This window comes from Salvelinus fontinalis, chromosome 42, assembly GCF_029448725.1.
Source record: "Salvelinus fontinalis isolate EN_2023a chromosome 42, ASM2944872v1, whole genome shotgun sequence".
Classification (NCBI taxonomy): domain Eukaryota; kingdom Metazoa; phylum Chordata; class Actinopteri; order Salmoniformes; family Salmonidae; genus Salvelinus; species Salvelinus fontinalis.
Window position 1 is genome coordinate 9,492,398 of NC_074706.1, and position 25,473 is coordinate 9,517,870.

The window sequence follows — 25,473 nt, forward strand, 5'->3', positions numbered from 1 at the left end:
CTCTCTCTCCATCCGTTTAGTCTGGTGGCGTCTAAAGAGCCAGAGAGTCCTCGGGGGAGAGCAGTGCATCCTCCGTCACCCTCTGACTTCTTGGACAAACTCATGGGGAGAACCTCAGGCTACGACGCCAGAATTAGGCCCTACTTTAAAGGTACAGTATAGGCCTACAGTTTGTTTCTGGCCAAAAGTAGAACTGGCAGTCACAAGTTAAATTCAGGCCAAACATTAAATGTAACTTTCCTCTTTACCCAATGAGCAAGTCAGTTCATCCTCGGTTCATGTGACGTACATACATGAATATCCACAATAATACTTTCCAGAATAAAGTTCCCATATCACCCCCAAAATCCTTTCATTATGTACCGTATTACAAGTAACATCCAACAGCACAACGTCAGGTGGCTGTTAGCTGCTGACTGAGGCCGAAGTGAACAGTTCCTAAAATGGAGTCAGAACAGACGAACAGAACAGTCAGAACAGACGGTGTTTACTGACCCGTTTAGCCAAGAGGTCCCATCGGTTCTAGTGTTTACCATACTGCTGGCCAGGCCCAGGGACCGATTGCCTCCAGCCCTGGCCCTGTCCTTCATGGCAGAGGCCTGGCATCGGAATGGGAGTTAACAGAATGGTCTGTCTGGAAGTAAAAGACACGTTCTGTTTCTGTTTGTCACTTTCTATCTTGGCAAACACAGGAATACGAGTCAGATTGGAGTTGCCGTGACTACCCAAATAGAAGTAGGAGTAGAAGGCCGTCCACGAAAGCTTGCCATCACACTCTGTTCTGAGCTGTCCTGATTGACATCATGGAGGCCATGTTCAATACAATGAGTAAAGGAAGTGTTCATGATAGGATGTTTGTGATAAGGCCATGGTCTAGAGAAGGGTTTGTTAGCCAATCAAGGTGGGATTTAGCTGAAAAATTGGACCATCCACAGGGTATGTGATCAATCAGTTGTGGTTGCCGCATGTGGCCACATCCATCCACACATTTGAGCAGGAAGGGGAAATGGGATGGAGTGGTCAGTGGAGCGTTCAGTTGGACCGGCAGAGAGAAACACACACACACACACACACACACACACACACACACACACACACACACACACACACACACACACACACACACACACACACACACACACACACACACACACACACACACACACACACACACACACAGCAAAGTGAAAAACCCACACTCTCCCTTATCTCTCCTTTTATCATCATTGTCGATGACAGAGTCACAGAACGCAGAAAGCCACGGGAATACGGGTCCCCCGGCTCTGCTTGACAACTAGACTCCTAGGAAAAAACATACCTGTCATGTATTATTTTACATGCACTAACCACTTACTGACATCACTGTACATGCTGCTCCAAGTGTATTGCTGTTTCTATTGTAGTGTAGAAAGCATGGTCAGAGTTTCTATGCCAGTCACGTACAATAATACAACAGTGAAAGCACTTGAGAATATGTCCTTAAGACATGCTAATCATCTTGAATGGAAAAATGTGAAATTATGAAATGAAAATGACTGCTAATGTCGTAAAAAGCACGTTATGTTGTCAGATGTCAATGATACAGACGTAGGATCTTAATTTGAGTCAGTTTGCTACAGCCGGGAAATAATCCTGCAGCAACAGGAAATGTGGATTATAATTCATGGACATTTTTGTAGGGGTTTATACATTTTTCTTAAGGGAAAATCAAGTCTGACATTTTGGTAAACACTTTACTTGACACCCAGCGTCATAACATGTTGTCCCATGGTCATAACCATATCATAATATGTCATAACAGCTGACATAACTTGTCATAACACTGTCATGACACATACTGTAGTTATGTTGTGACATGTATTGCATTTTATGTCTGGTTAGGACACCTACATAATGTGTCAAAACCCACACAACCTACAACACAAGGCAAAACATTCCATTACATTCCATTACACCATAGTTTGTTACAAAACATTTTCTGAAATGTAATATTGAATTATAATTGTAATTGCGCACAAATTGATGTCGGACATGCACCTACCACAATGCTCTGTTGCTGATGAGTGGGATAAATGCAGGAGCAGGACAAGACACCCTCCTTTTGACTGATGACTTTTCTTAGTCCAAGTAAAGTGACACAGGAGAAAGTTATTTAAAATATGATGAAAAAAAAAACATGACTGTAAATAATTAATTACAATAACAACAAAGGACTTAAGAAACAAACTTTCAAATGAAAGGAAACTTCTTGGCAGGGACAAAAGACATTTGAATAACTGCAAGTTTTACATTTTCTGCATTGTGGGAAAGTTTTCCTGCAACAGCTGATCAAATTAAGATCCCACATCTGTGGGTTGGCATGTATTTTGTTTTGAGGGGAAAAAACGGATCATTTATCAAGAATTGGAAGTAGATTAAGATATATGAATGCCTCCAGGGCTACAAGGCTATGCAGGATCTATTCTATTGCATCATGTATAAGGCCATCATGGCATGGATTGATGGAACCACAGTTTTAAATATTCATGGATGGGTTTAAGTGAAGAACCATGTTTCTATAAGACATTGAGTAATCCCTGTATATGTATTTCTATGCCTACCTGTCTTAACCTACTTTGAAGCTATATCATATTTCCGAATGCTATTTTCCTCTGTCTAGGTCCTCCTGTGAACGTATCATGCAACATATTCATCAACAGCTTTGGCTCCATAGCTGAGACTACAATGGTACGTATATATTAATATATTCATATAAATACATTTACTGCCCTCAATCCAGTCAATGTCAAACACATATATTTGAAAGTCAATGAAATGCAAAGGGTAGCATTGCCAAACGATGACAAACAACGTGACAGGGTGGGGGTAGTGTGTGTGTAACATGGGGTAGTGTGTGTGTAACATGGGGTAGTGTGTGTGTAACATGGGGCAGTGTGTGTGTAACATGGGGTAGTGTGTGTGTAACATGGGGTAGTGTGTGTGTAACATGGGGCAGTGTGTGTGTAACATGGGGTAGTGTGTGTGTAACATGGGGTAGTGTGTGTGTAACATGGGATAGTGTGTGTGTAACATGGGGCAGTGTGTGTGTAACATGGGGTAGTGTGTGTGTAACATGGGGCAGTGTGTGTGTAACATGGGGTAGTGTGTGTGTAACATGGGGTAGTGTGTGTGTAACATGGGGTAGTGTGTGTGTAACATGGGGTAGTGTGTGTGTAGCGCGCCAGCGTGTTACCAGCCCAGGATTAGGTCCTGCATGTGTCTCCCAGGGTAGTGTCAGTGAGCAGGCTACAGGACAGAGTACACACACTCTCACTTTGTCTCACACACACACACACACACACACGCATCCGGGCACACACACACACACACAAACTGATCATGTGGACAAGGAAACATCATAACGCAGCGTGTTTCCCGGGCCAAGCATCTCTCAGACCTCTTCTCCACTCTCTCCTGGGGAGAATCTCTTACGTAGGAATCCATTTCCCTTCCCTTCCTCTCCCACTGAACGGATGAATTAAATAAGCACCATTAAGCTATTAGTGAGGGTACTTTACTGAAACAATAAACATCCCCCTGAATAAGATATCATTTTATAAGAGGGTGTTTACTATTTGAATAAGATCATGAACGTGCCTGATGGAAAGGTTGTTCCTTAAAGAGGAAGGTTTTATTTTAACGTGCGTCTGTGACGTGGATCAGAGATGAAGTTGATGGGTTTGGATGGGGAATGGAGTTAAAGGACTCGACAATGGATCCCCTGGAGCAAGGCTTTGAATGACTACTGAAAGGCACAGACACAATGGCATAGGTACGCATGCACACACTCTCACACACACACCACACACAGCGGATGTGAAGAGGGGGCATCTGCGTCAGTCTGCCAGCGCTAACTTTGCAGTGACGCGTCCACTTGTCACTCACTCACTCACACACACACACACACACACACACACACACACACACACACACACACACACACACACACACACACACACACACACACACACACACACACACACACACACACACACACACACACACACAAAGCCCTGTTGCCTGCCTCCCCGTCCCGATCTGAATAAGTCATAGGCTCAGGGAGCTGGCACACAGGCTTACAAGTCATTACCAGTGATGAGACAAGCAGGACACACACACCACTGCGAGGCTTCCTGCTTTATAGATACCCAACCAGCAGGCACCTCACAAATCATTCAGCAATTACAGAACTGCCTTAGGAACCACAGACCCAGTGGTGTTTGTAGAGGTAGAGATCTCTCTATCTTTCCCTCTAGATGAAATAATCAATACACGCAAATGGAATTTGGTCAGTGAAGCTGGACGTAAAGATGATTTAAAAGACAAATTGTCTTGAAGTAGTTCTTGGGCTTTGGGTAGTTTCTTATGAGTCGATGTCGATGGAAATGTTTTTACTACGACCCATAAAGGATTAGAATTGTCTCACTGGCTTTGACTCTGTTTTGCAAGTCTATAATGAAAGTGACATGCGTATGAGTGATTTAGTTTTTATAATGTGGTGTTTGTATGAGTACCCCTTCATGGATGTACAAAGGTGCCAAATGATGGTGAAGTCATCTGAAGCTAAGTGAGAAAACAGAAGTGAACACAAATCCTTCAATTTCTTAGCATTAGGCATAATTTGGGATTGATGGAGTGATGTGATAAGTCTGATGGTGAAAGAGGACGATGTGGAGGTCTCCAATATTTTTGAAGAGGGATAGCATGGAACTGCAAGAGATGGAAAGAGTCAGAAAATGGAGGGATTTCACAGTCCAGTGTGGCTGTGGGGGAAGAGGGGATGTGCAGTGAAGGACAAAGGAGCCATGCTGGAGAGAAAGGAAAAAAAAATTGAGAGAGCAAAAGACAGGAGAGGGGGATCATTCTCCTCCGTATGTCACCGCTGGATTAGAGAGCCTCAGGGGCAGCAGCAGCCCTACTCCCACCATCACCATATGTCCTCCTCCACACACACAGGGAGAAGATGTAACAGAGAGAGAGAGAGCGAGAGAGAGAGAGAGATTTATTTCTTTATTTTACTGAAGAGCACTAAGGCCTGACCCGCAAGGCGTCATGGCCCATCACAGGGAAAAGGTTTCATTCAGAGACAGACCGAGAGTGGGTGGGTTAAGTCTGTTTGAGCTACAGGGACAGAGTGGATTGGAGAATTCTGTTAGAGACATACAAAGATGTGATGTATTCCTTTCTGGGTCTGATTTGATTAGATTAGGTTTGAAAAGGACTCTGACCCTGTGCGGCTCTGATTCCTTCCCAGCAAGCAGCAGACCAGACGACAAGCCTTTCTGACTGTGACATGACTTCTGATAGCACAGAGCTGCTTTGACATGGGGATTGAACTGCTGTCAGTGATGGATGGAAACATTGTGTCATAGAGTACAACGGGGGAGGCTACACACTGCCACTTCTTATTTACTATGGCGTGTGTGTGTGTGTGTGTGTGTGTGTGTGTGTGTGTGTGTGTGTGTGTGTGTGTGTGTGTGTGTGTGTGTGTGTGTGTGTGTGTGTGTGTGTGTGTGTGTGTGTGTGTGTGTGTGTGTGTGTCCATCCTCCCCCTCTCATCTCTACCAACGAGGGTTGGTTTGACAGATCAGATCTGAGAATGAAGCTCAGTGGTCAATCCTATAGTACCAAGCTGTAGTGACCACATTAAAGATGGTGGCTGTGTTACTGTTGGACCAGTGCGTCAAACTAGGTAACATAATTCAAAAAATACCCATCAAAGCCATCAGTTCAAGCTAGAGATATCAGTTTTTTGCATGGGCTGCGTCTCAATCCTTTGCATCCGCTTATGTCGGCCTTCCGCATCTGTGTCCATGTGGCAGTGGAGGAGACAAGCCCTCGCCTTTCCTGTTGGGAGGCTAATGGAGCCCAGCTGAGGGTAATAAGTCAATCAAGTGTGTGATTGGCTGGACAATCAGCCCCAACAGTTTATAAGTCTGCTGCTGTTGCTCCCAATTTAGGAGGGGGTGAGGGAGAGGACTGGAGACAGCAGCAGACAGGTTGGGGCTGAAAGGCTCAGTTTAAGACAGCCTTTGTTATTTGTAAGCATTTCTGTTGGTCAATTATGGAATAAAACCTAAGTTTACTCTGCCTCACTGAGCCTCTCCCCAGACTCTGTCACAGTCCAAAAAACAGCAATATTTCATGAGCTGTCTTATCTTCTAGATATACTGTAGGACAGACACTTTGAAACCTTATTCCTTATTATGTATTTTTTGACTTTCTGTTTTGCCATTTCTGAATGTGTTACTCAATGTGTTTCTATGGGCTATAGTAGTAAAGGAAATAGTAGAACCCCTTCCTCCAAAGGCTTAGAGGTTATTAAGAGCATTTACCATGCAGCAACCACATGGACACAACACACACTGAGTGTACAAACATTAAGGACACCTACTCTTTCCATCAAGTAGACTGACCAGGTGCATACAGATCAAAGCTATTGATCCCTTATTGGTGTCACTTGTTAAATCCCCCAATCAGTATAGATGAAGGGGAGGAGACAGGTTAAAGAAGGATTTTCTTTTGACTTGAGACATAGATTGTGTATGTGTGCCATTCAGAGGGTGAATGGGCCAGACAACATATTTAAGTGTCTTTGAATGGGGTATGGTAGTAGGTGCCAGACGTAGCGGTTTGAGTGTGTCAAGAACTGCAACGCTGCTGGGTTTTTCACGCTCAACAGTTTACATGTGTGCCAAGAATGGTCCACCACCCAAAGGACATCCAGCCAACTTGACACAACTGTGGGAAGCATTGGAGTCAACACGGGCCAGCATCCCTGTGGAACGCTTTTGACAACTTGTAGAGTCCATGCCCCGACGTATTGAGGCTGTTCTGAGGGCAAAACTCAATTATAGGAAGCCATTCCTAATGTTTTGTACACTCAGTGTATATGATGTCATGCTACTACATAAGTCGAGGTTTGCATCATCAGTTGAGTTCTGGATTCGACCACTTCTAGCAACATGTGCAACATGTGCAGGAGGACAGGAGGATGACTAATTATCTAGAGGGGTTGACTGTTTTCTTCCTTCTAGTTTTGCCCTTGTCTATTAAAGCGGCGAGAGTGGTATGGTACATGGTCACATGGTAGACTAGAGTGACATGGTCACATGGTAGACTAGTGTCACGTGGTAGACTAGAGCCATAGAGTCATGTGGTAGACTAGAGTCACAGAGTCACGTGGTAGACTAGAATCACGTGGTAGACTAGAGTCACGTGGTAGACTAGAGTCACAGAGTCACGTGTTAGACTAGAGTCACGTGGTAGACTATCGTCACGTGGTAGACTAGAGTCACGTGGTAGGCTAGAGTCACAAGGTAGACTAGAGTCATGAGGTAGACTAGAATCACAGTCACATGGTAGACTAGAGTCAGTCACGTTGTAGACTAGAGTTATATGGGATTTCTAGAAGAACATCTGAAACAAAAGTGGAGACTGTGTCAGTGTTATGTCAGACAAGTATACAATAGGACCTCAAGGGGCCCGTATAGACTACAGTATGTTTACCATAGGACCTCAAGGGGCCCGTATAGACTACAGTATGTTTACCATAGGACCTCAAGGGGCCCGTATAGACTACAGTATGTTTACCATAGGACCTCAAGGGGCCCGTATAGACTACAGTATGTTAACCATAGGACCTCAAGGGGCCCGTATAGACTACAGTATGTTTACCATAGGACCTCAAGGTGCCTGTATAGACTACAGTATGTTAGTGTGTTTCTATAAGAAGGACTAGAGATGGACAGGAGTATTGCAGAAAAATGTGGGAGGATCACCGCTGCTAGATATTTCCCAGATGGGTTGGAGGCCCTGTCCGCCATCACAGATTAGAGAAAAAAGGATGTTTGAATAAGCGACGAAAATCGCACAGCTTTTTCGCGAGCACCAGTGTCAGTTAAATGAAAAGTGAACACCCAAATGTGAGGTGTGTTACCCTGTTCAGTCTGTCTCAGAGAGCGGGAGAGAGCAGGCTCAGTGTCATTATTCATGATCAGCTGCTGAACGAGTACACATTGTGGAACTACCATTAGCAACTGATTTGGGATCAGCTCTCCCTAGCCGAGTCCTAACGTTAACCATTATGAAAACGAACAACTACACAGGCTACACCATGAACAAAACAAACACCATCATGCCTAATCAAACCTATCCCAATTTTCCCAGTGGTTTGTCTGTCTTTTCAGCTCTGAACGAGCTCAAGTGGATAGATATTGTCATTCCCTTTTAAGTGATGAGTGCTAATGGTGATATGGCACCATATGTTTGATAGCAGGAGAGCTGCTGTACTGACGTTGTCTCTGAACAGCAGATGCCTTCAGATGGGATGTGCCAGTCCTTTTCTCTCCACTGCACTTTATGTAACATCTACTCTAAATGTTAATGAAAGATCTAATAGAAGCAAATAAAAAATGTATTGCGTTTTCACCCGGCTGAGGTAGACGAGATATCTAATTACAGCTTGGTATTTGCTCAGCAACACTGGTAAGAAAAAAAGGCGATTTAGATTGATGTATCCCCTAAAATGAAGTTTGATTTAAAATATATATATATATATATAACCTAGTTGAAAGTGCACAAAGGCTGAAACAGATGTTTATTGTTGGAGCATTCATTAAAAAATGTATACCTGAAGGGCCTTTAGGGCATGTCGTTTTTGACAGGGCTTTTCCCCCTATGGAACCTAAAACCTGTGCAGTACTATACATGAATTCAACTGGACAGGGCATGGGCCGTACACTGCGACATGGACTATGGGGATCGGACGTAGAGATGTAAGGGACATTTTTAAGAAAGCAAATCCCTATAAAGCATCAGCTTTATTAGAAAGCCACGGTGGCGTGTGGCTAAGTGACAGTGACGGCAGCACAGAGAACAGGGAAAGGAACTGAAAGAATAGGGGAGTTGATCCTGGAAGCACCAGAGGCATCCGACGCATCCGCGCCCCGGGCCCCCACCATATGGGGACGTCATGGTCCTCTCTGCATTGGTTCATTGATGTCAGCTCTCTGAACATCAGCAGGGACCACCGGGACCTTAGAGGGGGGGATACAGTACTGACTTCGGGTCCCCAAAGTGTCACCACCATATGCGGACTTCGCGCCCCTGTAGGTGCCCCTATGCCTGGTTCATTGGTGTCTGCTCCATGAGCATCAGCTAGGACCACGAGGACCCTAAAAACTCAGACCTCTGGGGGAATGTGATGAATGCAGAGGGGCAGGACACAGTACTGTAGCTCAGTGTACCATGTTAAAACCCTGCAGTCCACTGCAAATCACAACCTGTCACTAATTCCCTACTCCTCTCGCTCCCTCTCCCCTCTCCCTCCCTCCATCCACTAGGACTACAGAGTGAACATCTTCCTCCGTCAAAAGTGGAACGACCCCAGGTTAGCGTACACAGAGTACCCTGACGGTTCTCTGGACCTGGACCCCTCTATGTTGGACTCTATCTGGAAACCTGACTTGTTCTTCGCCAACGAGAAAGGAGCCCATTTCCACGAAGTCACCACAGACAACAAGCTGTTAAGAATATTCAAGAACGGCAACGTCCTCTATTCTATACGGTGAGTGTGTACAGTATGGATCCCACGAACACCCTTTTCGCATTATAATACCTAACTTAACCAAACTGGGCTCGGATAATTCCATCAACTATGGTGGATTCATTACCAGGCTAGCTCAGTACAGCTTGGTTTGGCTCAGCTCAGTTCGGCTCAGTAGTGTGAAAAACCCTCAAGAGGTGTGGTCCTGGGGTCGTCCTAAGCATCGTCAAATGAGCATCTTACGTTGATACATCAATCACATAATCAGACTATAGGCCCATTGAATGGCCCGTAACTCACACCGAGTCTTATCCCAACTCGAAACATTCAATCCACAACACTTTAGAATAAAAGGTGCTATCTAGAATCTAAAAGGGTTCATCAGCTGTCCCCATAGGAGAACCCTTTGAACAATTTTTGGGGGTTCCAGGTAAGACCCTGTTGGTTCCATGTAGAACCCTATTGAGTTCTATGTAGAACGCTTTCCTCATAGGGTGCTACATGGAACCCAAAAGAGTGCTACCTGGAATCTGGAACTAAAAAGGGTTCTCCTATGAGGACAGTTGAAGAACTCTTTTGGAACCCTTTTTTCAAAGTGTACTGACAAAAATGCTCTGCCACACCGTCAATCACTTCTCATCTTCTGTCATTAAACAAAAAGCCAAAGCGGGGGGTGTCACAATGTTGTGTAAATCTCAAGGCGGAGCGGTGAATTGTTGAAAGCCTTGAGTCGACGGCATCAGTCGGGTTGAGTTATGGAGTTGTGACGTGGCGGGGCCGTAGAAAAGCTGTGATGGAAGGCTGAGAGGATATGACACGACAGAGCGGAGGGATCCCATCGGCCATGGAGTCCGTCCGCAGCCTGGCGCCTCCGGGGTGGAGGACGTAATTAAAACATGTCCAATCTGCAACCGTCAGCCTTCTTCGTTTTGTCTCTATCCTTTTTCTCATTCTTTCATTCCCTCTCCTCCAACTGGATGTCTCTCTCTCCATCCTTCTCTCTGCCTCTCTCTTTCTCTCTCTCTTCTTTCACACTTTCTTATGTGTCCAGGTTAAACGTGGGACGTCCCTCAGCATAATCAAACAGTCGGTTAAATTCATGGTTATTGCAGCCGGAGATCAAGGCATTCATCAGCAAAGACGCAGTGCAAGCTGATAGTATTTTGGACAACCGAATTGAAGTCAAAATGATTGATGAAATCGAAGTGTGTCAGCTGAATGGTGATTTGCGATTTATAACTTACATTTTACCGGTACTACCAGTAGTAAGTAGTAGGCCAACCGATAACACCACGACGGAATGCGTTTGAAGTGATGATGCGCCGTCAAGAACAGCTAGCACGTCGAGCAAAGCGCATCGCCAGTGGCACGCACACACATCAGCAGGTGGGGGCTTTTCGTGGCAGCCAGACGAGACGATCGGAGGAGAATGCGGTGAGAAGTTACTGGGCTCGAATTCAGTCACGTTTGATCTATATAGCTTGATGCTTCTAATTGTGCATGTTATAAACACCATGTTTTATTGATGATGATGATGAAAGGTTATACTGTATGGCTGGATTTATGTATTTTATCCACTGCTACATTCATTTGGCAGACCTTACTTGATTGACCCTGGTTCTACAAGGCCTAGTCTATGAGAGGCCTAATCATATTTGTAGGAATATTTTGTTAACGCCTCGGCTATAGAGATGTATTCAGGTAATGAACTCATATTTGTGCATCAACATTTTAATTTGATTACAATTATTTACTGTTAATCATTTTTGAATTTGTTAGGCTATACAATTAAGCAGCTTAATGCACTGATATAACATTCATACATAAATTATTTTTCAAAAATAAAGTTTTGAATATGATAGAATATTGCATTCTATTATACATCCTATGTGAATACTGTTCATTAATGTTAATTTGTGTATTAATAATGATAAACTGATAATCAGTCTGAAATTGAATATTTTGCGTATTGTTCATGTCCATATAGCCTAGGACAATGTGGTAAAGTCCTGTAATTCCTTATCCTCCTAATGATTTTTTTATTTTCTTTTATTTGCTTGCTCGCCTCACTTTTCTGGGGGGAAAATCCATTAAACAGTGAATCAATTTTGTCTGGCCTTAGCAGAAAATGTGCTACCACCTAATGTGATGGGTACCTACAGAAAGGATTTCAAAACACATTCATAACCCATACTTAACACATTCATAAGGCACGTGATAATGGTGATGAATATGCAAAGTAGTTATGAATGCCTAATGTATAGCCCCTTTCAAGTCAAACGATACCTAGTTGTGATGTATACTCAAATGTTTTTATTTTCTATTGTCTGTTTTCCAGATTGACATTAACCCTTTCCTGTCCGATGGACCTGAAGAACTTCCCCATGGACGTGCAGACGTGTATCATGCAGCTAGAGAGCTGTGAGTACAGCACTATAGTATTACTGTCACGCGGGACTAGGTGGGTGAAGGAATCAGACGCAGAGAGTTCCAATTGCGAAAAGTGCTCCTTTACTATAGCACACACAAAATGAATGAGCCCAAACATATAGGGAGCAGCGAACAACTTGAATAACCCAAAAACACAGGGTGCCAAGTAAATTAGAAAATAAATACACCTCTACCTAAAACACACACACGTAACATAAAGACAATCCCGCACAAAACAAGGGCGGGTCTACCTACTACATATAGGGAAGCTCATTAACCGAAAACAGAAACCGGTGAAACTAATAAGACACAACAAACAGACAAACGAAAAAGGGATCGGTGGCGGCTAGTAGGACGGTGACGACGACCGCCGAGCACCGCCCGAACAGGCAGGGGAGCCAACTTTGGCGGAAGTCGTGACAATTACTGTCATAGTACTGCAGTATTTAGTATATTATCCACCCATTATAGCCCTGTGACTGCAGTATCCGACGTGGATATTTGGAATAAAATGACAAAAGCCTGTTACGTAAAATGTTCGGATTGAATTTTTCATCTGACGGGCAGTTGGGAGCTTTTTATAGTTCCAAAAATAATGAGGTCACTGGTAAAATAATATGATAAGATTTGCAGTTGAGAGAGCGTGGGCATGGGTTTACCTGGGTAGGATAATAATGCCTTGCCATGCCAGTGTGGGTGGTATGTCCTCTTGTGACCACACAGATGCATGAATGTAGGCTCTCGCTTACACACACACACACACACACACACACACACACACACACACACACACACACACACACACACACACACACACACACACACACACACACACACACACACACACACACACACACACACACACACACACACACACCACTGACCTAATACTCTAGGCTCTCTTCCTGCCTGGACTGTCTCCATGGCCTTGTGGAATGGACTCATTCAGGCCAGTAGACCAGTAGTTATTGGCTATGAAGGCTACGAAGGCTGTTAGTGGAGGGTTATTAACATACACTGCTCAAAAAAATAAAGGGAACACTTAAACAACACAATGTAACTCCAAGTCAATCACACTTCTGTGAAATCAAACTGTCCACTTCGGAAGCAACACTGATTGACAATAAATTTCACATGCTGTTGTGCAAATGGAATAGACAAAAGGTGGAAATTATAGGCAATTAACAAGACACCCCCCAAAACAGGAGTGATTCTGCAGGTGGTGACCACAGACCACTTCTCAGTTCCTATGCTTCCTGGCTGATGTTTTGGTCACTTTTGAATGCTGGCGGTGCTCTCACTCTAGTGGTAGCATGAGACGGAGTCTACAACCCACACAAGTGGCTCAGGTAGTGCAGTTCATCCAGGATGGCACATCAATGCGAACTGTGGCAAAAAGGTTTGCTGTGTCTGTCAGCGTAGTGTCCAGAGCATGCAGGCGCTACCAGGAGACAGGCCAGTACATCAGGAGACGTGGAGGAGGCCGCAGGAGGGCAACAACCCAGCAGCAGGACCTGTACCTCCGCCTTTGTGCAAGGAGGTGCACTGCCAGAGCCCTGCAAAATGACCTCCAGCAGGCCACAAATGTGCATGTGTCAGCATATGGTCTCACAAGGGGTCTGAGGATCTCATCTCGGTACCTAATGGCAGTCAGGCAACCTCTGGCGAGCACATGGAGGGCTGTGCGGCCCCACAAAGAAATGCCACCCCACACCATGACTGACCCATCGCCAAACCGGTCATGCTGGAGGATGTTGCAGGCAGCAGAACATTCTCCACGGCGTCTCCAGACTCTGTCACGTCTGTCACATGTGCTCATGTGCTCAGTGTGACCCTGCTTTCATCTGTGAAGAGCACAGGGCGCCAGTGGCGATTTTGCCAATCTTGGTGTTCTCTGGCAAATGCCAAACGTCCTGCACGGTGTTGGGCTGTAAGCACAACCCCCAACTGTGGACTTCGGGCCCTCATACCACCCTCATGGAGTCTGTTTCTGACCGTTTGAGCAGACACATGCACATTTGTGGCCTGCTGGTGGTCATTTTGCAGGGCGCTGGCAGTGCACATCCTTGCACAAAGGCGGAGGTAGCGGTCCTGCTGCTGGGTTGTTGCCCTCCTACGGCTTCCTCCACGTCTCCTGATGTACTGGCTTGTCTCCTGGTAGCGCCTGCATGCTCTGGACACTACGCTGACAGACACAGCAAACCTTTTTGCCACAGTTCGCATTGATGTGCCATCCTGGATGAACTGCACTACCTGAGCCACTTGTGTGGGTTGTAGACTCCGTCTCATGCTACCACTAGAGTGAAAGCCCCGCCAGCATTCAAAAGTGACCAAAACATCAGCCAGGAAGCATAGGAACTGAGAAGTGGTCTTTGGTCACCACCTGCAGAACCATTCCTTTATTGGGGGTGTCTTGCTAATTGCCTATAATTTCCACCTTTTGTCTATTCCATTTGCACAACAGCATGTGAAATTTATTGTCAATCAGTGTTGCTTCCTAAGTGGACAGTTTGATTTCACAGAATTGTGATTGACTTTGAGTTACATTGTGTTATTTACGTGTTCCCTTTATTTTTTTGAGCAGTGTATATTTAGATATGCAAAAGTCTGCACTTCTAATAAGGGAGGACATGTGTAAGCATATCAAGTGCCAGCTGAATATGTGCATATAAGGAGTATAATTACTGGAACATTTTACGGGGTAATCTTCAGATTGTTCTTGAGTAAAACATCAATATCTAGCTGCGTATATCGATATTAAAATTCATATACACTTCTTTCGCATAGTATTACTACATAATCTTAACCATAGTTTTGACCCATAGCACTTGTCCATTTAAGTGACTTTCAAGTCCCAATCACTCCATCCATCAAGATGAGCCGCCTCAATTTGTGAGTGGGGTTCCTACACAGCAGAAATCAATCCATGTGGACCATCAATCGCCATGCGTTCCCCATCTCTCGACAGCACACTCCCCTATTAGCTTTTACCACATGGGGTAAAGGAAGTGTTCTGTCACCTTGTTAAAGATGTGTGGACTTGAGGAGACACAGCACTGGATGTGTCCGCTGTCCACTAAAAGATGTAGCAAATTGGCAAATACTTACATTTGCACAGAGGCCCCGAGTGTGTCACAAAATAATTCATGCCGATTGCTGCTGTGTCGCAGCTGCAGAGGCTTTTAGCCGGGACATCTCTGTCTCTGTGTCAGAGAGTTTGTTGTACTCCCCTCCCCTTGCTCTCTCGCTCTCTCGTCAAAACATGACTGTGGTAACGCCAGTCACAGGATAACACTTTACTCCCACAGAGCTAGCAGCAGTGGACACGCCGGACCCACTAAACTAAAGCCTGCTCTGCTCAGCCAGCCGCTGAACGGCTTGGATCAGATAGACCAAGCACGTTAACCCACGGAAGATAATGTAGGAACACTCCAATCAGCATGAATTGGAGTCAATGACTTGAGGAATATATTGAAGAAATACAGAGGGAGCACATATGATATAATACGAATAATGTATTAACAATCTGTATGATGTGCTATAACTTGGTCTGAACGTGAATTGACTCTGAATTGACTCTATTTTTAATTAGCAAGGTACTGTGTTGAGGAAAGCGTATAATTTGACTTATAGGCAGAGGTTAGCATACATGGCCAGATGTGGGAGACATAGTGGAATCAATGTCCGGTAGCGAGTAGGAAGCCCTCCTTTATGTCTCCCTTCATTACCTACAAATTAAATATGTTCAGAGGGGCGGCAGAGGGTGGATTAATTTATATTAATAGTAATGACCACGCTAAATGACCCCCCCCCCCTCCCTCGGTCTCCTCTAACTCTCCCGTCTCCTCCCCGTCCTCCCTCTCCACCTCCCCTAAACCTTTCCTCCCCCTCTACACCTCTCTAACATGTGGAAAGAAGTACAAAATGGACACAGAAACGCTATAATTACATGGAGCACCATATTTATATTTATATTTAAGTCATTTAGCAGACGCTCTTATCCAGAGCGACTTACAAGTACATACATTCATACTTTTTTTGTACTGGCCCCCCGTGGGAATCGAACCCACAACCCTGGCGTTGCAAGCGCCAAGCGCCATGCTCTACCAACTGAGCCACACGGCTCATCCTGTCCGTTCCGGTGCAGTTGCGGCCCGGGGGGATAGTTACCATGGCGCTGTACTGTTTAATGCTTGGGGAGATCATTTGTCTTCATTTGTACTGCCTTGCGTTATTTCATTATTTTATGTACCACAGTTGGCGAGGCCCTTCTGGCTGGCTTTAGCCATTTAAATGTGAGTTCAAAGTGGAAAGGGAATGATGTTGATGGGTTGATGCCCGGTGTCTGGAATGGAGGGAAATAGATAGGCATGGGTTATTTTATGTCATTTATGAAATCTTATCAATTATAATGAATGGCTATGATGGTCGGTCTGTTGGGATACTGTAGCGTCATTTAGAATGTATGCATGGCCGGTATTTAGCCTTAATAATGTCGTCATTTATTGGATTTGCATGGTGCTTTTCCAGATGCTCCAAGTGCTTAACATAGGGAAAACACACATAGGGGGAAACTCACCTCATCCACCACCTAAGACGTAAACTGGCATTAGAAAATCAGCCATTAGTGCGAACCAATAGGAACGTAGGAGCAGAGGAAGTTCTGAGTCATGTTGTGACTACAGTACATTGACTCATACTGCGGAGGCTGCTTTGACTCATTTCATCTCCCAATATTAACCCAAGTGTCTGCACTGCCTAGTCCCCTGGGCTGGTGAACTGCATCATGGGATACTTCGGGTTAAAGATAAATAGCCTACATGCAAGGTTGAGATATATTCAAGGTGCTTCTATATCCAGCTGCAGATATTTCATATAATTTCTCTTGATTATTGAACACTTGTCGGTATCTTTCAGTGTCCTTACGTTCAAAGATATATACAGTGGGGCAAAAAGTATTTAGTCAGCCACCAATTGTGCAAATTCTCTCGCTTAAAAAGATGAGAGAGGCCTGTAAAAAATCCAGAAAATCACATTGTAGGATTTTTTATTAATTAATTTGCAAATTATGGTGGAAAATAAGTATTTGGTCAATAACAAAAGTTTATCTCAATACTTTGTTATATACCCTTTGTTGGCAATGACAGAGGTCAAGCGTTTTCTGTAAGTCTTCACAAGGTTTTCACACACTGTTGCTGGTATTTTGGCCCATTCCTCCATGCAGATCTCCTCTAGAGCAGTGATGTTTTGGGGCTGTTGCTGGGCAACACGGACTTTCAACTCCCTACAGGCCTCTCTCATCTTTTTAAGTGGGAGAAGTTGCACAATTGGTGGCTGACTAAATACTTTTTTGCCCCACTGTATTTTCCTACTGGAGACTGGATAGCTCTTTCGTCTTGCACAACAGTGCATACCTGTTAGAATGCCCGTTCCCTGTAGCTGGCTGATGGACACCATAGGAGATGTTATTGTTTCAAATGGAAAGAGGTCATTAGGATGACGAGAACTCAGTCAACTGGGACCTTATTCCGAGGAACAAACCAATGGATTCCCTTTTTCCCCATTTCAAGGTCCCAGTTTTACATGCAGTTCCTGGTCAACATGGCTTTAGAATCAGACCCGTTTTGTTCAACTGATTACATTAGAATACTCTCCATCCCTCCTCCTTTCACATCAGTCACTCCATTATCTGTAAGGCATCAGTCACATTCCCTCCCTCCTCCTTTCACGTCAGTCCCTCCATTATCTGTAAGGCCTCAGTCATACATTCCATCCCTCCTCCTTTCACGTTAGTCCCTCCATTATCTGTAAGGCCTCAGTCATACATTCCATCCCTCCTCCTTTCACGTCAGTCCCTCCATTATCTGTAAGGCATCAGTCACATTCCATCCCTCCTCCTTTCACGTCAGTCCCTCCATTATCTGTAAGGCCTCAGTCATACATTCCATCCCTCCTCCTTTCACGTCAGTCCCTCCATTATCTGTAAGGCATCAGTCACATTCCATCCCTCCTCCTTTCACGTCAGTCCCTCCATTATCTGTAAGGCCTCAGTCATACATTCCATCCCTCCTCCTTTCACGTCAGTCCCTCCATTATCTGTAAGGCATCAGTCACATTCCATCCCTCCTCCTTTCACGTCAGTCCCTCCATTATCTGTAAGGCCTCAGTCATACATTCCATCCCTCCTCCTTTCACGTCAGTCCCTCCATTATCTGTAAGGCCTCAGTCATACATTCCATCCCTCCTCCTTTCACGTCAGTCCCTCCATTATCTGTAAGGCCTCAGTCACATTCCATCCCTCCTCCTTTCACGTCAGTCCCTCCATTATCTGTAAGGCCTCAGTCACATTCCATCCCTCCTCCTTTCACGTCAGTCCCTCCATTATCTGTAAGGCATCAGTCACATTCCATCCCTCCTCCTTTCACGTCAGTCCCTCCATTATCTGTAAGGCCTCAGTCATACATTCCATCCCTCCTCCTTTCACGTCAGTCCCTCCATTATCTGTAAGGCCTCAGTCATACATTCCATCCCTCCTCCTTTCACGTCAGTCACTCCATTATCTGTAAGGCATCAGTCATACATTCCATCCCTTCTCCTTTCATGTCAGTCCCTCCATTATCTGTAAGGCCTCAGTCATACATTCCATCCTGGGAATTCATTGCCTGAATTACCAATTTTTTTAACGGATTAACCATTATAATCCAAGGTTGTTGTGGATTGGCCCATGAAGTCTGTCAGTGCTGATCCCTTTAGCACAGAAGACAGTGTGACATTAACAACATTGATTCCTAGTTGATCTGTTGACATGAACAACTTCTCCTTGATGCAGTGTAATCTATAGCGTTGACATTTCATGTATGATACAGCATATAACACAAAGGGTATCCAAGATGTTTTGATCTTCCCATAAATCTGGTCTAGGTGGAGATATGAAATGTATAAACCATCAAGTGAATATGTATTTATAAAGGATTTTTTACGTCAGCTGTTGACACACAGTGCTTTTACTGTACAGTAACCCGGGCCTAGGCTATATTATCTGATTGCATGTCCCGCCTCTCTTCTTTTCCAGTTGGCTACACAATGAATGACCTGATCTTTGAGTGGCAGGAGAATGGACCAGTCCAGGTAGCTGATGGGCTGACCCTCCCACAGTTCATAATGAAGGACGAGACGGATCTGAGATACTGCACCAAGCACTATAACACAGGTAAGATACAACGGGAGTGTTTGAGGTCGAGTCCAGTGCTGTCGGACTGTGCAGAAACACTCAAAATAATCTTCCAGGCCAAATTAGACTACTATTATGTGATGAAGTTTAGTGAATATGCACAGAGCCTTCCTCAGGCTGTTCAACACAGTTAGAGTTGAAAGATGGGACCTGTTTATTGTGAAATCGAATTATGTCGTCGTGTGGCATCATCAACACCAACGCTAAGAATAATGGTGGAACAAGCGTCTTCACGCTTCTGCTTTGGAAATCTGTCACTCATTCAAAGAAAACAGAATGCACAAACTAGATAATGAGTTGATGGTGACTTGTTAATCATGTAGCTTGACTACATCGTTGAAAGAATGAACAATTCAAGAATTTACATTTATGAATGTACATTTCCATGTTCATTTGAAAAGTAGAAAATTCATATTGCTCATCTAAATGACTTTGAGCCAAAACAGGCAGGCCAGTTTAACTCAATTCAAGATGGTTTCAATATTCACAGACTGAACATGCTGTATGGCTCACAACACTCTCGACATCAGCAGAGCTCTATTGCCGTTTCTTACAACCAGCAATGTCAGAGAACACGGTTCCAATTGGGGAATTCAACCGTGGTCTTCTTTCACATAACAGAAAAATACCTGCAGGTCTCTAACTCCACGTCTCCAGCTAACTGCGCCACTATCTAATATTATACGTTTGGCCTTATTATCATTTTTTACTATTACCATTTGGAGAGCAATGTCACGAAACACGATTCTTACTCAAAAATCAAACTTTTTATTCCTTCTCATAACAACACAATCACTGCGGAGGCTTTCACAGCTAACTGCAGTGCTAGATTCATCCTAGGCCTAAGTGGGGCCTTATTCAGCTTCTTTGGCTGGGTTTAGACAGGCAGCCCAATTCGGATATTTTTTCCACTAATTGGTCTTTTGACCAATCAAATCAGATGTTCTCACGTCAGATCTTTTTTTAGAACTGATCTGATTGGTCAAAAGACCAATTAGTGGGAAAAAGATCAGAACTGGGCTGCCTGTCTAAAGCAACTATAGACTTGTTTACAGCCAGCCAGCCAGCCAGGGAAGTGTGAGGCTCGAGTCAACCACAGCACTAGCTAGACTGAGGGTGTGTCCGAAATGGCGCGCATATTCCCTATATAGTGCACTACTTTTGACCAGGCCCTATTTCAGATGCAGCCTAAGTGTGGCCTTATTCAGCCAGTGAATTGAAGTGCACAGTGAAGTAGGAGGCATTGCAGGTTGAATAATGGAGTTTGTTCTACCTGCATCTTTCATGGGCCTGTCATGTCCTTATTGCCAACGCTAAGTCAGCCTTAGCACGCCCACTTCCTCATTCCTGGCTAATCAGGATTATGTTGTGCTGCAATTAACGAGACGGAGAAAAGGAAACCAAGATGTATTTTTAGATGACAGAGAGCAGCAGAGAGAATGGAAGAGGCTTGGATGGGTGTGTGGGTGGGTGGGTGGATGGATGGATGGAGGCAGGAAGAGATAAGGGGGGGTGAGAGAGAGGGGGTGTGCAGAGAGAGGGGGGGTGCAGAGAGAGGGGGGGTGCAGAGAGAGGGGGGGAACAGAGAGAAGGGGGAGTACAGAGAGAGAGGGGGGACAGAGAGAAGGGGGAGTACAGAGAGAGAGGGGGGACAGAGAGAAGGGGGAGTACAGAGAGAGAGGGGGGACAGAGAGAAGGGGGGACAGATGTAGGAGAAGGAATATCATCTGATAATTGAAAAAGCTTGTTTTTTCCTCCTCTCGCTACGTTAATTATATATAACAAGCTCCTTAGTGCATGTCTAGGCTTCCGTGGATGACACGTCAACAGTGTTTAGAGTGAGGCTGAAACAGTCCCCTATCAATAAGAGGTTTGGCGGCTGACTACTTGAAAAGAGATTCAGTTTTAATACCAGTATCGCTTTTTCCTTGGCTATTATGGTCAATTCAACTTATAAAAAGAGTAAAAGCATAAATGAATACATTTTGGTAATACAGTAGCTATGGAATTGTTATTACACTTGCTTTTCACTCCATGGTAATGGTTTAATGTGCAGCCTTGGTGAACTGGTATACCACCAAACAGTCGCTAAACTAAAGCCCTCCTGAGAACTGTCAGGACCTCATTTTAAGTTCTTAGAAAAGCTTAATCATTTAGTTTTGTTATATGCACGAAAAAGCCAAAGTGTAGGCTTATTCTATGAATGGAGAGGGCCAGAACATGCCTCTACCCAGGCTGCTATTTTTAGAAGCTGTCAGCTCTCTGTCCTGTCTCACATAAGGAGACGAGAGAGAGATGGGGGGAGAGCAGTCAGGCAGGAAAGAAAGAGAGCACTCTGTGCTGGAGGAGGAGGCATGTAACACTCCAGAATTTATCTGTGTTTGTTGTCAAGACATGATCTTGAGGAATAAACAGTGGGAGAGTTGTGTGTATAGGTCGAGGGCAAGTCAAGGATCACCAACATTCACTCACTTGCCAGGCGGGCACAGTGAGTTACTGAGAGAGAGAGAGAGGGGGGGGGTAGAGAGAGAGATGGGTAGAGAGAGGTAGAGAGAGAGATGGGTAGAGAGAGAGGTAGAGAGGGGTAGAGAGAGAGAGGGGTAGAGAGAGGTAGAGGTAGAGAGAGAGGTAGATGGTAGAGAGAGAGAGGTAGATGGTAGAGAGAGAGAGGTAGATGGTAGAGAGAGAGAGGCAGAGGCAGAGGCAGAGGTAGAGAGAGGCAGAGGCAGAGGCAGAGGTAGAGAGAGGCAGAGGCAGAGGCAGAGGTAGAGAGAGGTAGAGAGAGGTAGAGAGAGGTAGAGAGAGGTAGAGAGAGATGCACAGAGAGTAGAGAGAGAGGGGTAGAGAGGTAGAGATAGGAGGGGTAGAGAGGTAGAGAGAGAGGGGTAGAGAGGTAGAGAGAGAGGGGTAGAGGTAGAGAGAGAGGGGTAGAGGTAGGGAGAGAGGTAGAGGTAGAGATAGGAGGGAGAGAGGTAGTAGAGATAGGAGGGAGAGAGGTAGAGGTAGAGATAGGAGGGAGAGAGGTAGAGAGAGAGGGGTAGAGGTAGAGATAGGAGGGAGAGAGGTAGAGAGAGAGGGGTAGAGGTAGAGAGAGAGGGGTAGAGAGGTAGAGAGAGAGGGGTAGAGAGGTAGAGAGAGAGGGGTAGAGAGGTAGAGAGAGAGGGGTAGAGGTAGAGAGAGAGGGGTAGAGGTAGAGAGAGAGGGGTAGAGGTAGAGAGAGAGGGGTAGAGAGGTAGAGAGAGAGGGGTAGAGGTAGAGATAGGAGGGAGAGAGGTAGAGAGAGAGGGGTAGAGGTAGAGATAGGAGGGAGAGAGGTAGAGAGAGAGGGGTAGAGGTAGAGATAGGAGGTAGAGAGAGAGGGGTAGAGGTAGAGAGAGAGGGGTAGAGAGGTAGAGAGAGAGGGGTAGAGAGGTAGAGAGAGAGGGGTAGAGGTAGAGAGAGAGGGGTAGAGGTAGAGAGAGAGGGGTAGAGGTAGAGAGAGAGGGGTAGAGGTAGAGATAGGAGGGAGAGAGGTAGAGGTAGAGATAGGAGGGAGAGAGGCAGAGGTAGAGATAGGAGGGAGAGAGGTAGAGAGAGAGGGGTAGAGAGGTAGAGAGAGAGGGGTAGAGAGGTAGAGAGAGAGGGGTAGAGAGGTAGAGAGAGAGGGGTAGAGGTAGAGATAGGAGGGAGAGAGGTAGAGAGAGAGGGGTAAAGGTAGAGAGAGAGAGAGAGGTAGAGAGAGAGAGAGAGAGAGAGAGAGATGCACAGAGAGTAGAGAGGGGGTGTAGAGGTAGAGAGAGAGATGCACAGAGAGTAGAGAGGGGGTGTAGAGGTAGAGAGAGAGGGGTAGAGAGGTAGAGAGAGAGGGGTAGAGAGGTAGAGAGAGAGGGGTAGAGAGGTAGAGAGAGAGGGGTAGAGAGGTAGAGAGAGAGGGGTAGAGGTAGAGAGAGAGGGGTAGAGGTAGAGATAGGAGGGAGAGAGGTAGAGAGAGAGGGGTAGAGGTAGAGATAGGAGGGAGAGAGGTAGAGAGAGAGAGGTAGAGATAGGAGGGAGATAGGTAGAGAGAGAGGGGTAGAGGTAGAGATAGGAGGGAGAGAGGTAGAGAGAGAGGGGTAGAGGTAGAGATAGGAGGGAGAGAGGTAGAGATAGGAGGGGTAGAGGTAGAGAGAGAGGGGTAAAGGTAGAGAGAGAGAGAGAGAGAGAGGTAGAGAGAGAGAGAGAGAGAGAGAGAGAGAGAGAGAGAGAGATGCACAGAGAGTAGAGAGGGGGTGTAGAGGTAGAGAGAGAGATGCACAGAGAGTAGAGAGGGGGTGTAGAGGTAGAGAGAGAGGGGTAGAGAGGTAGAGAGAGAGGGGTAGAGAGGTAGAGAGAGAGGGGTAGAGAGGTAGAGAGAGAGGGGTAGAGAGGTAGAGAGAGAGGGGTAGAGGTAGAGAGAGAGGGGTAGAGGTAGAGAGAGAGAGGGGTAGAGGTAGAGAGAGAGGGGTAGAGGTAGGGAGAGAGGTAGAGAGAGAGGGGTAGAGGTAGAGATAGGAGGGAGAGAGGTAGAGATAGGAGGGAGAGAGGTAGAGATAGGAGGGAGAGAGGTAGAGATAGGAGGGAGAGAGGTAGAGAGAGAGGGGTAGAGGTAGAGATAGGAGGGAGAGAGGTAGAGATAGGAGGGAGAGAGGTAGAGAGAGAGGGGTAGAGGTAGAGAGAGAGGGGTAGAGGTAGAGATAGGAGGGAGAGAGGTAGAGAGAGAGGGGTAGAGGTAGAGATAGGAGGGAGAGAGGTAGAGAGAGAGGGGTAGAGGTAGAGATAGGAGGGAGAGAGGTAGAGAGAGAGGGGTAGAGGTAGAGATAGGAGGGAGAGAGGTAGAGATAGGAGGGGTAGAGGTAGAGAGAGAGGGGTAAAGGTAGAGAGAGAGAGAGAGAGAGAGGTAGAGAGAGAGAGAGAGAGAGAGAGAGAGATGCACAGAGAGTAGAGAGGGGGTGTAGAGGTAGAGAGAGAGATGCACAGAGAGTAGAGAGGGGGTGTAGAGGTAGAGAGAGAGGGGTAGAGAGGTAGAGAGAGAGGGGTAGAGAGGTAGAGAGAGAGGGGTAGAGAGGTAGAGAGAGAGGGGTAGAGAGGTAGAGAGAGAGGGGTAGAGGTAGAGAGAGAGGGGTAGAGGTAGAGAGAGAGAGGGGTAGAGGTAGAGAGAGAGGGGTAGAGGTAGGGAGAGAGGTAGAGAGAGAGGGGTAGAGGTAGAGATAGGAGGGAGAGAGGTAGAGATAGGAGGGAGAGAGGTAGAGAGAGAGGGGTAGAGGTAGAGAGAGAGGGGTAGAGGTAGAGATAGGAGGGAGAGAGGTAGAGAGAGAGGGGTAGAGGTAGAGATAGGAGGGAGAGGTAGAGAGAGAGGGGTAGAGGTAGAGATAGGAGGGAGAGAGGTAGAGAGAGAGGGGTAGAGGTAGAGATAGGAGGGAGAGAGGTAGAGAGAGAGGGGTAGAGGTAGAGATAGGAGGGAGAGAGGTAGAGAGAGAGGGAGAGAGGTAGAGAGAGAGGGAGAGAGGTAGAGAGAGAGGGGTAGAGGTAGAGATAGGAGGGAGAGAGGTAGAGAGAGAGGGGTAGAGGTAGAGATAGGAGGGAGAGAGGTAGAGATAGGAGGGAGAGAGGTAGAGAGAGAGGGAGAGAGGTAGAGAGAGAGGGGTAGAGGTAGAGAGAGAGGGGTAGAGGTAGAGATAGGAGGGAGAGAGGTAGAGAGAGAGGGGTAGAGGTAGAGATAGGAGGGAGAGAGGTAGAGAGAGAGGGGTAGAGGTAGAGAGAGAGGGGTAGAGGTAGAGATAGGAGGGAGAGAGGTAGAGAGAGAGGGGTAGAGGTAGAGAGAGAGGGGTAGAGGTAGAGATAGGAGGGAGAGAGGTAGAGAGAGAGGGGTAGAGGTAGAGATAGGAGGGAGAGAGGTAGAGAGAGAGGGGTAGAGGTAGAGATAGGAGGGAGAGAGGTAGAGAGAGAGGGGTAGAGGTAGAGAGAGAGGGGTAGAGGTAGAGATAGGAGGGAGAGAGGTAGAGAGAGAGGGGTAGAGGTAGAGATAGGAGGGAGAGAGGTAGAGAGAGAGGGGTAGAGGTAGAGATAGGAGGGAGAGAGGTAGAGATAGGAGGGAGAGAGGTAGAGAGAGAGGGGTAGGGAGAGTGAGGTAGATACACACAGAGAGAGAGAGAGATACACACAGAGAGAGAGAGAGATGCACAGAGAGAGAGAGAGAGATACACACAGAGAGAGAGATATACACACAGAG

General features: G+C 45.8%; 1 protein-coding gene across 4 annotated transcripts in view; it reads left to right on the forward strand.

Annotated features, from left to right (window-relative positions):
• LOC129841318 (glycine receptor subunit alpha-3-like) overlaps positions 1-25,473 on the forward strand; it is a 109,273-nt gene that overhangs the window by 40,631 nt on the left and 43,169 nt on the right. For 3 of the 4 annotated variants that reach the window (XM_055909533.1, XM_055909535.1, XM_055909532.1), the window contains exons 2-6: positions 21-151; positions 2,660-2,727; positions 9,384-9,607; positions 11,925-12,007; positions 19,089-19,226. In XM_055909533.1, coding sequence (XP_055765508.1) covers positions 21-151; positions 2,660-2,727; positions 9,384-9,607; positions 11,925-12,007; positions 19,089-19,226 — 644 coding nt within the window. The remainder of the gene's footprint in view (positions 1-20; positions 152-2,659; positions 2,728-9,383; positions 9,608-11,924; positions 12,008-19,088; positions 19,227-25,473) is intronic. The other variant, XM_055909534.1, reaches the window with a different exon arrangement.